Source organism: Lolium perenne, chromosome 5 (assembly GCF_019359855.2).
Source record: "Lolium perenne isolate Kyuss_39 chromosome 5, Kyuss_2.0, whole genome shotgun sequence".
Taxonomy (NCBI): Eukaryota; Viridiplantae; Streptophyta; class Magnoliopsida; order Poales; family Poaceae; genus Lolium; species Lolium perenne.
The window spans coordinates 121960562-121973169 of NC_067248.2; the positions used below are offsets into that span (position 1 = coordinate 121960562).

Consider the following 12608-nt stretch of genomic DNA (forward strand, 5'->3'; position numbering starts at 1 on the left):
GCGTGCCTACGTGGATCCAATAATTGTGGCGGGCCCACACCCTCTCCACCCCAAGCCGATCTGACGAGCCGTGCCGGGCCCACTCACTCCCTCCAAACAAATTCTAGCTATTTCCGCGCCCTTAAAACATTTTCGGTCTCGATGACATGTGGGCCAGACCAGCCTCCGACCAACTATTTCCCAATTTATATACTCCACTGAATTGCTTCCCACTCTCTCCTCTCTCTCTCCCGTTCCAACTTCCAAGTCGTCGTCTTGCTCTCGACCGAGCTGTTTGATTCGATTCTTATCAACCCACCATCCTCCGTGGCCGCAGCTCCGGCCGATCGTCGCTGTTATGCCATCGGCGGCGCTGGCTGCCGCGCGGGACTCTCCGTCGCCGCACCAATACCGCGGCCGGCTGCGCTCGCCGCTGGGCAACGGCGGCGGCAAGGGGAACTTCGAGCTGCGGCACTGGCGCACGCCGCTCAAGCGGGCGCCTTCGTGCCCTCCGCCGGGGATCGAAATCCCTATCTTCGGCGACGATGGCGACGTCGGGAACGGCTACACCAGCCTCCGGGACATCCTGTCGTCGCCGCGCGGGAGGGGCTCCCCCGCGGCGGCGTGCGGCATCGGCGGCGGCGCCAGCTGCGGGGACATACACATGATACGCCACCCGCTGGTGAAGCACGCCGCGTACGCGTACCTGCAGATGACGCCGTCCGCGAGGGAGGACCCCGCCCGCCGCACCCGGAGCTGGCGCGGCCGCGGCCCGCTCTGCCGCCTCCTGCACGGCTGCCTCAGCTTCATCGGAGCCTTCTTCCGGCCGTGACTTCTCCGCCCCTGCATGCGGTTCTTGGTTGCACCTGAATTCTCTTCGATTTTTTTCTTCTTCAATCTTTTGTGCGATTAGAATTTTTTCATAGAATTTGCCGGCTTATGGTTTGCGTTGTAATTTGTGTAAATAATTTGGTAGGATTAGACACAAAGAGGGGAATGATAGCAAGAAGAGAAATGATTAATGTTCATACTAACATAGCTGATTAGTCGTCATGGGCTTATGATTGAGGCAATAATGGCAAGGAAAATGATCGGAACAGAAGCATGTGGAGCAAAATAATGTAAGTGGATAAAGATAAATCGAGGGAAAAGAAGTGAATATATTTCTATCACCACAAGTCTACAACATGCTTCGTTCATTCATATCTGTTCACATTGGTTAATCGCTGGATTTCTTTTTCTTCCCTATGTACTTTGATTCCTTCTTTCAATTTGCCCTTCTTTGAGTCATTCTATTTTCTATGTACACAATCATCTCCATCCATCTCCTCTAGTAATAGTCCTTGCCATCGTAAGCTCGCCGGGGTTTGGGGTTGATGGCGGAGCGCAGAACTTCAGCCACGGCTGCAGCATCAGGGTTGTCGAAGAGAGACTCCTGCTGTGGCGGTGGCGATGGTGGCCGGCGTTTAGTCGCGAAGGGACTCCAGCCAGTGCCAGACTTCTTATTCCTCTGCTGCACATGCATAATCACAAAGAGAAGCAACTACTGTCAATACCCACTTGTGTTCGAATTTGTCTACAGAGCACACTGTATCGTATGCATCATGCTCTGTGCACGTGGTTTCTATAGCTGACAACCAGGATGTTGAGGATATTAAACAGGTGCCAACATATATAATAATTTACATCTAAAAAATATATAAATCAATGAACAGTCATGGAAACCAGGACAATGCAAGAATGGAGGGAGCAACATTGCAAGATGGCAAGGTGTAGTAGTAACATGACAGGAATCGGACAGGAGATTTGGTCTGTGGAAGCAGACGAATCAGTGAATGGTCCGGTGATCTTTTGGCTTTTATGCAGACAACACCCACGTTGCCTGGGCAATGGTTTCCCCCTGTTTACAATACAGCCGGTTGCTCCGTCGCTGTCCGGTGGGTCGAGCCCCGAGCAGAAGAGGCGAGTGCTGACAACGGGAGGGGCCATATGGCCTTGGTTCAGATCGGGGAGAAGGACCAGGTCACTGGCTTGGATGGGTTGGATAATGAGATCTGTCTGACTCTCATAGTGGGGTAGTGAGAAGGAAACAGAGTTAAGAGTGGTTTGGCAGGGTTGGGGAGGTTGCCGTTCTATTCGGAACACTTTGTTTTGGGATAATGCTGGTTGGAGTTTCTTCAGAATGGAAAGGCAGGTGCTGTCATGGCCCGTGGGAGATCTGTTGGAGCATAGTTATTGTAAAAACAGCAAACTTGGTGCATTGGAGTTTCATCTGTTCTCCTTAGAGGAAGGGATCAATTTTGAGTAATTTGGACTTCAGCAATGGGATAAACGAAAATAGTTACCACTGGCAGGATTGTTTTGGTAGTAGATAAAAATAGTTCTTTACTGTGGTACTTTGCTTGCGAGTGTATACCCGCATGATTAAAACTACATATTTCCTGAAAAAAATATTTTAGTAGAGTGGACTTTATGGTAAGACCTGATGGTGACATTTTGATATTAAAACAAGCCAAGTATTTCTTGTACTGTGATACTCTTATGGTTTCTCTGTACAGGAAATAAAACTGATAAACTGTGATGTATGAATAGCTATCAGTTCTCTTGATTTTTAGTAAACCGATCAAACCTTCTTCCGACTGTATAACGGGTAGGAGACTAACTTAAAATAGGCAGCAAACAAATTTGTGTGATAGCACGTACATGGTAAAATTACTCAGCAAAAACCTACAACTCAAAATGGGATCTGCATTCTTTAGACTTACACGGCCCTTGATTACCTCAGGTATAAATTATTCAAACATGATCACGTGGAGGATGAAAGTTAAATATAGTGCATGTTGCATTGACAGGGGGATGCCATTACCTCTAGATTGGATCCTTCAGCCTTATCAGAAACCACATAGCGCAAGACGTCCATGAAGAAAGCTGTCCCTTTGTCGGCGAAGTTCTTGGCATAGAAGTTAAGTAACTGCCCAGACTTCGCCCTGAGATGCAGTAGCCTATGCTCGATGTTTGGCTCATATTGCATCACAATGGGCCGAAGAAAGGTGTCATATACAACATCACTACCCTACAGAAATTGTTGTATTAATGCAGATGTTAGTTTTTTACTTACAAGCACTTCAGGAAAATAAAAAGTAGAATAAGCCTCATATTAACCTTGCAGTTGAGTCTTACACGTCTAGGTAAGTGTCAGTTAAGCAGCTGCGCATGTGTTTACTACGGGTCTAGTTCGAGTCATATTGTCATATGTCTCGTGTGAGTTTGTGTATATAATATACCCATGTAATGTTACATTTGGGACAAAGAAATACAGGAAAATAGAGGCATGTGAGGTGCCTTTGGCAAGTGTTTCTGATCATTCATGTGATCAATCAGTAGGCTAAAGCCAACATCCCATTTCGCCCCTCTCCCTCTAAAAGAACATTGCAAAAAGCACTACTGAACCCACAGAACAACAAAACTATGTATTTACGCAACCAAAGTTGCAAAACACTTGTTCAATAAAAAAAGTTGCAAAACAAGGTATACTACATCTACACCTTTTTTACGAAATACCCTAAATAGTAATGGGATCCCAATAGCGGCTATAAGTGCAGCACTCTGTCATTGCATTTAGAGAAACCAAAAAATAGGAATAGTATGTACAACACACACTAAGGCAGTTCCTCGAGGGTGTGTGTTGTCAGAGACCCAATTAACACCTGCTTTTGTGTTATTCCAAAACAGAGCTGCAACTAACATACTTTCTTACCTTTGTTTTGGGGTACCACAGGTAAACAAAGAAAGCAAGCTTCATTTCTCCATACATTGGCATCCTGGAATGGGCATAGAAGAGATGCATAAATAAGATGTGAAATCAAAATAGAAAGATAAACACAAGGAGAATTGGACTGACCAAGAGATGAGGCTCTCAAAGGCTATCACCATGGCCACAATAATCCTAGAGACAATCACAAACAGGTCAGTTTACAAGGATGTAGCCAGTTTAATACTAACATACAACAAGTTTAACAAACAGAAAATGCCATGGGATAAAAATACAAATAGTTAGAGCACCCACAGTGCTTAGAGGCTATTTTCCCTCTAAGGTGAGAGTGTGGGACCGAATGATTGCCTTAAGCCATGCTAACTTGATGATCCACAACCTTATGGTCTCAAAAGTAACATGAGTTCCAATAGACATACAAGTATGTGAAAATTGCAGCCAGTCTACTATTCTTCACATGGTATTCGGAGATCACTTGAATACTAGATGCTTACACACATACACTATTAAATGTAGTTATTTCTCAAAGCACACATCCAATATTTTTGTCGGATGTCCCTGAAGGGACACATCCAATGTTTTTGCAAGTCCCCTTTTTGCTCTACCAAAATTAGCTGAAAAATCGTCCAAGTGAATGAGTAATTCAGGTTGAGCCAATTGTTTCATCACTGAAACATTAAAAGTCCCATTATCATTGATTAGCTCTTAACAATAATATAATACTGAATATTGATGTTTTCTACAACCACAACACCAAACTTCCATGAAAAAAACACCTGCAACTGCAAGCAGGTGCAAACGCTCAACTAGCAAGCCAGCATCAGATTTAACGACAGTGTGTTAACATCACACGCCAGCGGTGATTTTTTTCTACCCAAATATATAGGGGCAGCTAAACATCAGCATTATTAAATATTTATCTCAATAAACATTTGCATGTGAAGAGTTTAACAAAGCTTTGTAGAGTAAGAAAATAGTGAGAACTTTTAAAGAAACAGTAGAACAATCAAATAATCTAAAGAAGATGATCGGTAAAGCAAATTAATACCTGCTACCAAACTTATGATACTCAAATGAATAGAGGTAAAGAAAAATGCATATGACTACAGACAGTCCAAAGCCATGCTAGGGTCAATGAAGAAAAATGCATATGACTACAGACAGTCTCATGTACAGTTTCTCTATTTTGAACATCTCTCCAATGCATGGGAAGTTTCTTGACCTATTTCTTTGAATAGCTGGATGCTAGGGTCAAAGCGATGCTAGGGCCAAATGAATGAAAATGCATATGACTACAGACAGTCTCAGGTACAGTTCCTCTATATTTGGAACATCTCTCCAATCCATGGGCAGTTTCTTGATCTGTTTCTTTGAATAGCTGCATGCTAGGGTCAAAGCCATGCTAGCTAATAACTCGGGAAAATTATTTGAACAAACCAACTTTGCAATTTAGGAAGTGTATACTTTGAATTGGTCTCCCTGCTAGTACGTTAGTTGATCAAAATAAACATAGTCGCCTTAGAACATTCCAAATTCCATAAATTAGTTGATTGTCATTGATCCAGTCTAGTCATGCCCAAGTCTTGGATCTCAGAGGTAAAATAACAAACAAGGAACCATTCCTCTTGCAAAACAAACAATCTTCTTATGTCAGAGATAATAAAAAGAACTAGATGCAGAATCAACTTGCCATTGTGAAATAGGCCAAGAGATTCGACAAGTCTATCGCCCCTTATTAAAATATTTCTTGACCTTTCAACTAGACAGCAATCACTAGTATACATATGAGTACCAAATACAAGCACACGAAGCAAACTGTTTATAGTCTTACAAGATATGTTCAAACAACGACTTAGGTGTGCTACGTATTGCGATAGACATTTGGGAACATTTCCTTAACGCGTACGTCTAAAATTCGATGACAAATTCATCCTGAAATGACAGATGATATGAAAATAAAATGTAAAAATGCGTAGCTAACCAGTTGCACAGAAATTTAATTAGCAAATTCTAAGGGAACAGTGGCTAGTAGCAGGTACAATATCTTGTGTTTGGTAATGAAGTTAGCCAAAAACTTCAGAAGCATTTGAATTTCAGTGTTTAATTGATGCACTGCTATGACTCCAAGCTACCAAAGAGGATTCAGTTCTGGCAGTTTAGAAATTAGAAGCATAATTTGTGAAAAACTTGTGTTATTGTTTCTAAAGTCCCTTGGCGAGGGCGCCGTATTCTTATAGAGATACGCTCAAGTAGTTCCTACTGAGAGCTGGTCAGGAATCGGTTGAACAGGCTCCTGAAGAATCAGTTTCAGAGTTGTGTGTGATGAGTTCCAAAGCTGTGTGAGGACTGATGCATCCTCACCACAAGTAGGCCGTAGAGATTAAGTAGAGAAAGACATGTGCATGCATGCAGTGTCCTTGCTCCTTACAAGAAGGTGCAAAAGAAATCCAACTTAGAGAAAAAAAAAACTAGAGTTTGGTGAGATTAAAAAGTGAAATGGCCGTAAATCTTGTGAAAGGAATGCAATATAAAATGGGCACGGAATCTATGTTTTCACTTGAATGGCGACGACCGATAAGCATGGCAGTTTGGAGTTTGGACGGCACACATGTAATACTGTGATGAAAATTTTGTAGTAAGTGATAAGCAGGGCAACAGAAGTCTGAAACTGCAGCAGATCCTAGCAGCATTTGATCGAGCCGAAAAGATGCATCAGACAGCCAATCATCAGACCGCTAAAACTTAAGACTAGTTACAATAGGAAGTATCATGGACTAGTATTATGCATATGATACTAGTTTATGATACAACACCTACAATGCATAGTATCATGAATTAGTATCATAGTTGCATCATATTTAATGTTTTCTAGAATCTCAATGCAAATATGTGTACATGATGTGTTTGCCACTAAATTTTTTAGTTTTACGTGCTATGATACTGTATCTACCTATGATACTACTCTCACATCTCTCCTCATTAATTGATGTGCCACATCAGATTTTTACCTACATGGCATGCATGATACTACCTATGATACTCCTATTGTGGTACAGATATACATACGGATTATTTGAAAAAAGACGAAAAGAGGGATTAATTAAGAAAGAAGTCTGTGATTGATGCAAATTATTTGCGCAAGGCAGGATCGAGGTGCCAGCATCGACTGAAAAGTGCATGTAATAACCTTAGGAAAACCAAAAGGGAGGGAGTTATTAAAGTCGACACCATCACCGCACATGAACTTTTGTCTAGAATTCCAGGTACATAAATAAATTACTCGTAAGAAGTACTAGCAGCAAGCAAAAGGTTAAGGGATAGAGGAACTAAAGGTGGCATCATGGTGGTATCACGGGAAGAGGAAACCGTGATACCCAATGGAAGCAGCGCATCTCGGTCCACATGGAGACGACACGAAGGCGAATTCCGCAGCAATTGGGGGCGCGGACTCAACGAGAAGAATGAATGGAGGGAGAAGCCGGGCGGTTCAGTACGAAGCCGGGCGGAAATGGATGGAGGATGATGGATGGGAGGTGTTACCAGTATTGGCACCAGAATCGTAGCATGTGCGCGTCGTTGGGTCGCTCCTCCACCGTCTTGAAGCACTCGAAGGCCGGCATCGCGTAGCCGAACAGCAGCCTGCCGAGGCGGCGCAGAAAAATCAGAGAGAGATTAGGAAGGAAAATAAGTATAAAAGCCGTCCACAGAGAAGCGTTGGAGGGAATGAACTGGGGACTCACAGCAGGATCTTGGAGAGGACCCCTCCCAGCATCTCGCCGGACGGATCAGAACCGTCGGCGCCGGCGCTCGGTGGTGGTGGCGGCGGCGGTTTCCTTGTCGGCGCGAATGCGGGTTGTGGCGGCGGTGGTGCTCCCTGGGGATTGGCGTTGCGGGGTTGTTTTGGGGAGGAGGAGTAGGGGAGAAGAAGGCGGGGCGGGGCGGGGCGGGGAAGAGAGGAAGGTGGTGTTGCGTTGGGGGAAGAAGAAGACGAGTTGCGAGTGCGCCGGCGAAGTGGGGAGTTGCCGAGTCGGACGGGCAACGGGCGTTGTGGGGCTTGGTGTTGACTGCGTGGCGGGTGGGCCGGCGCCCGGCGGGTATCTCCCGTCACGTTTGCCTGTGGATGATCCGGCGGGCGGGGCCACGTCCTAGAGGCTGCGGAGACGGCCCCAGCGTGCGTGGGTGTCTTCTTGTAGCAGTAGTAGTTGCGTTTTGTTTTGTTTTGTTTTGTGGCGTGGACCTTGGCTTCCGTTCCGTGCCCGCCTCGGAAGGATGCTTCTTCCGTGGACCCATCGAGGTTCCTCCTCAACATGCTGTCCGATTCTGCCGAGGAGGTCGTCTTTGGACCCCTTCTTCAGACTCCGCATATACGTACGTTGAATTCTTTGCACATTTCCTTCTGACGGAGCTTTTGCGTGCCAAACCCATTGCCGCCTTCAGGGAACATGACCGTCCGAGAGGAAGCTTCCGTAGTCCATTGTCAATTTCCTAATTCTCTCTATATATGCATCCATCAACCGTTTTTCGGGCGCATTCCCCAAACGAGCCCCCAAAACATTTTCATAATAAGGAATATAAAGTTTTTTTTTTAATTTGATTACATATTATAAGTTTGAATGAAAATACGGGTACGTTTCTTGCCGCCCCTCGGAGCGCTCGACGGCCCCGCCACGTCGTTGCTCCCTCCCTCTTCCACTTCTCGGCCCGCCGCTCCCTCCGTCGCACGGTCGCCAGCGCGCTGTGGGCCACCGCATCCTCCAGGAGTCGTTGCTGCAGCGCCTCGTTGGCGTAATCCTCAACCTTCTACATCGACTCGAAGGGCGCAAGGATGGCCCTCTGCTATGCCACCTTCTCCTCCGGGTCATGCCCGCTCTAGTAGTCGTCGTCCTCCGTGACCGCCGCCTCCTGCTGCTGCTCCGCGTCGAAGGCCGCGTGAGTCGCCTCTCGCAGCGCGACGGCCATGAACAGCTCGTTCATCATCGCGAGATCCGGGTCCTCCTCCATGTCGTTGTAGTCAAACTCGACCATGGGGAGGTGAAGGCGGGGGTGGAGGTGGATGCGGTGACGGAGGAGCCTGGTTGCCGCCGGTGCGGCTCATCATTGCGTACGTGGTGGCTAGGCGGCGAGGCATGGTGTCGTGGAGGCGGAGGGATAGATTTGTCAGCGGCTGTGATAGCTATATATGGCGAGTGGAGGCAGCCTTAATTTTATAGCCCGTGGCGGCGCGTGAAGAGGTGGGGAGAAAGGCGCGCGAACAACGACGACGGGAATTCTCGCACACCGTCCTGAAAATCGTCTTCACCATTAAGGCAAAGTTGCAACGCTGCGTGCCTCTGCATCGCTAAAGAATCGGGTCCGCCACTAGCAATGCGAGTTTTCGTTTGAGTCCCCGAAGCATTCCTTGTGTAGCGAGGATGAACTCGGGATGCTAAATACCATATTGGGCAGCACCGGACCGAAAAGGGCTTTGGGACGAGTGGCTGGAACGGTCAAACAAACATCCGGTGCACTCCAAATCCATGTGACTGAAGATGCTCTGAATGGCGTGGATCAGCGTAAACAGACGCCACTCTCCAAAATAACGGAAACATTGCGCAAACCATCAGCCATCATTGCTAGTTGTTGTTGCTGCATAAACTACTCATTTACATGTTTTCCTACGATTTGCTACTACGTAATGGGTTGCACAAAGATTAAAATCCCATGTCAATCAGTTTAAGAGCAAATTCATGCAAGCCTAGTGGATTGGGCCCATGAGACTAGTCACAATTGGAAGTATCATACGCTAGTATCATGCACATGATACTAGTTTATGATACTACCCCACAATGCATAGTATCATAAGATATTATCATAGTATCATCACATTTAATGTTTTGTAGAATCTCAATGCAAATTTGTGTACATTGATGTGTTTGCCACCAAATTTTCCAGTTTTACGTGCTATGATACGGTATCATATTATGATATCACTCTCATCTCTCACCTCATTAATTGGTGCGCCACATCAATTTTTTGCCAACATGGCATGCATGATACTACTACTTATAATACTCACATTGGGGCTAGTCTGAGGTGGTGATGATGCCGCATTGGGTGCCCACGTGTCGTCTGCTGGTTGTCTCGTAATTTTTGAAAAAGTTTAAAAGCAATAGTTTGGCCGAATCTTGCAAAAGATGATGGAAACTTTCGGATTGCTTATCCAAATTATTCAGATTCTTCCTACTTTCCTAAGTCTAGTAGGCTACGCTGTCAGCTGATGCCTGATGACTTCTGGATAAGCAATGGCACATCATAACTCACTCGTTGGCTCTGGAATAGTTCAATCTGAGATCTGAACCTATATGCGACTTATTGTACAAACAGTTGTTTGTGCAGAACAAACAAAAATTGAGTAGGTTTACGCTACTAAAGCGACAATATATAGTTGGTCGTTTCATTGTTACATCAGCACGCCTACGTACTCGGGCTCGCGTTAGATAAGCATGTAGGAGTACCAATGTTGTCATCTATACTCCGAGTAAGCTAGGTTGACACTCCATGTACACACCACCCGTTTTCAATTTTTTTGTCTCTAAACACGGCATGCTACACCTACTACAATGTACCAACAAGTCATGTATGCCGTATGCGCTAGTGGCTTCACTAGCGCAGGCATAATCAACTCAGTCAACGGAAGTTAGTCAATCGTCTACCATGTCTGTGTATGTTTTTTTTTTTCTTGAAAGGAGGTTCATACTCCATCTTCATTAAAATAATACACAATGATATTTTTTTTACAAAGGCTTCTTCATTACTCAAAATATTCAAGCATTACACCAGCCTCTGCATAACTAAGATGCACACAGTTGTTCGAGTATCAAGTTTGAAAACACATAAATTATAAAGACAGATAAAAAGAGCCAACTAGACTAAGCTTCGTTGGCTTCAATCCGCATAATATGCAGCCACCCATGTTGGAAAGTAAACTCATTGGCTGTGTTCTTCAACCGTGAAGACACCTCCATAAAGAGGTGTCGGTCCTCCAAACGTTGAAGTGACGACCATGAACGGAGTAAAGCCGTACATCGGTAAATGACTTGCATGAGAGAATAATTCTTGTCATTGAAAACCTTGTCATTCCTACATAGTCAAAGCGTCCATACGACTGCAACCGCGCCCATTCTGATAAGCGTTTATACCTAGTATCTACCCCATTTAGCCAATTGCCAAATATATTTGCAATGCTACGAGGTGGGTATAAGGTAGAACCCATCTGAATGATTGACCATATCGATCTAGCAAACCGATAGTTGAAAAAGGTGTTTTATTGTCTCATCTTCATGACAGAAAACACATTTCTTACAACCGTGCCAATTGCGTTTAACAAGGTTGTCTTTGGTTAAAATCACACCACGACAAAGGTACCACTCAACGAATTTTGTTTTCAGTGGTATCTTCATCTTCTAAATGTATTTATTATTGACAATCGGTTGACTTGGAATGGTAAGCGCCTTATATATTGAATTGACCGAGAAAACACCGTTCTTGGTTAGGTTCCATCGAAATTCATCAGTCCCCTGAGCTAGTTTCACTGAAGCTAACTTCTGTAGCAATTCATTCCAACTAGTCAGACATGGGCCAATTAGATCACGCCTGAACGTCATGGTGGGAGGAGAAGTTTCCATAACCTTCTGCAAGGTGTCTCCCTTATAACGAATAATATTGTACAAGGCTGGATATTGTTCTCGAAGAGTAGTTGTTCCCAACCATCTATCTTCACAGAACCTAATCTCCGCCCCATTCTTTATGGAGAACGAACCAAATGAGAAAAAGTGCTTCTTAGTTGCCATAATGTCATCCCAAAAGTAAGAATCTCCGGGTTTCGAATAGCTTGGGATATCGTTTTTGAACCCACATATTTTTTCCTTAATAGTTGTTGTCATATACCATCCTCAATTAATAATCTGGCCAGCCATTTTCCTAGCAATGCCCTGTTCTTAACTTCAAAATCATGAACACCAAGTCCCACTTAACCATTTATTTTATTATTATGTTAGCATATATTTATAAAACAAATAAATCGATGAACTCAAAGCCACCTTCCTAGCAACCACTATTGCTGCACCAATAAACTTGATGATAGGTGATGATCATGCCCTTTAGTGTTTTTTTTAATCTTTACATATATAAGACTTGCAAGGTTCTTGGATCGTCGGTGGCTCCACAATCGTTTATGCACGTCTATGCTCGAAATCACTGTACAGAAGCGTTACGATCTCAAATCTGTACAGCAGTACAAGAATAGCAGTTTACACACTTGTTGCCAGTTATGCACATGTCTAAAGATATCGGTGTTTACCACATAAATAGCAGAGAACATAGGAATTTGGTTGAATTGCAAGTATAAACATGCCATTGAAAAATACGAGAAAACTAGAGGGATATGATCATTTGGATGGAACACCGGAAAAACACATGAAAAATATCCCGACCCTACGTGAATAAATGTATATAAAAAAAATTGTACTACATGTTCAAATTCCTATAAAATTGAGGTGTAAGAATGCTTTTGGTAAGAATGTGAGAGGTGCAATTCCTTTGATCCAGAAGGCTTACTTAGGGAAAAAAATTATATGAATTGGAATCCTCCGCTTTTTTATGAAAATTTGTTTAATGTAATGTGGCCTTATATTATTTTCTTTCTAAATGAGTATAGTGTAGACACACACGAACATGAAGTATTGGAGGTATACTAAGTGTGTGTTCACGGCATAGTCTCGTATCGGCAAACCCGAGTGACCCATAGATATTGGTCAGGTAATTTGTAAGATCTGAACAAGTTTAAAAATAGAATATTTTTCAAATCTAATCATCTTTC

General features: G+C 44.0%; 2 protein-coding genes across 3 annotated transcripts; one reads left to right on the forward strand and one right to left on the reverse strand.

The window, feature by feature from the left end:
* Window positions 1-220: 220 nt before the first annotated feature.
* Window positions 221-1182, forward strand: LOC127299769 (uncharacterized). The gene has a single exon (XM_051329817.1). The coding sequence runs from the start codon at window positions 338-340 to the stop codon at window positions 809-811; it is 474 nt and encodes a 157-aa protein (XP_051185777.1). The 5' UTR covers window positions 221-337; the 3' UTR covers window positions 812-1182.
* LOC127299768 (putative HVA22-like protein g) lies at window positions 1112-7706 on the reverse strand. Of its 2 annotated transcripts, none has more exons than XM_051329816.2 (6): window positions 7492-7706; window positions 7292-7390; window positions 3881-3925; window positions 3737-3800; window positions 2846-3052; window positions 1112-1489 (listed from the first exon to the last, which is right to left on the reverse strand). In XM_051329816.2, the coding sequence occupies exons 1-6, from the start codon at window positions 7521-7523 to the stop codon at window positions 1310-1312; spliced, it is 627 nt and encodes a 208-aa protein (XP_051185776.1). In that variant the 5' UTR covers window positions 7524-7706; the 3' UTR covers window positions 1112-1309. The 2 variants fall into 2 exon arrangements, with proteins under 2 accessions (XP_051185776.1, XP_051185775.1); XM_051329815.2 differs by having other exon boundaries at window positions 1112-1492; window positions 7492-7702.
* Window positions 7707-12608: the final 4902 nt, after the last annotated feature.

Bases quoted from the DNA above. Each gene is read 5' to 3' on its own strand.
- LOC127299769 (XM_051329817.1), top strand. From the start codon at position 338: ATGCCATCGGCGGCGCTGGCTGCCGCGCGGGACTCTCCGTCGCCGCAC.
- LOC127299768 (XM_051329815.2), bottom strand. From the start codon at position 7,523: ATGCTGGGAGGGGTCCTCTCCAAGATCCTGCT. The intron at 3,801-3,880 runs GTCAGTCCAATT...TGCCCATTCCAG, and splicing joins TTTGAGAGCCTCATCTCTTG to GATGCCAATGTATGGAGAAA. The intron at 3,053-3,736 runs GTAAGAAAGTAT...CAATTTCTGTAG, and splicing joins TGTGGTACCCCAAAACAAAG to GGTAGTGATGTTGTATATGA.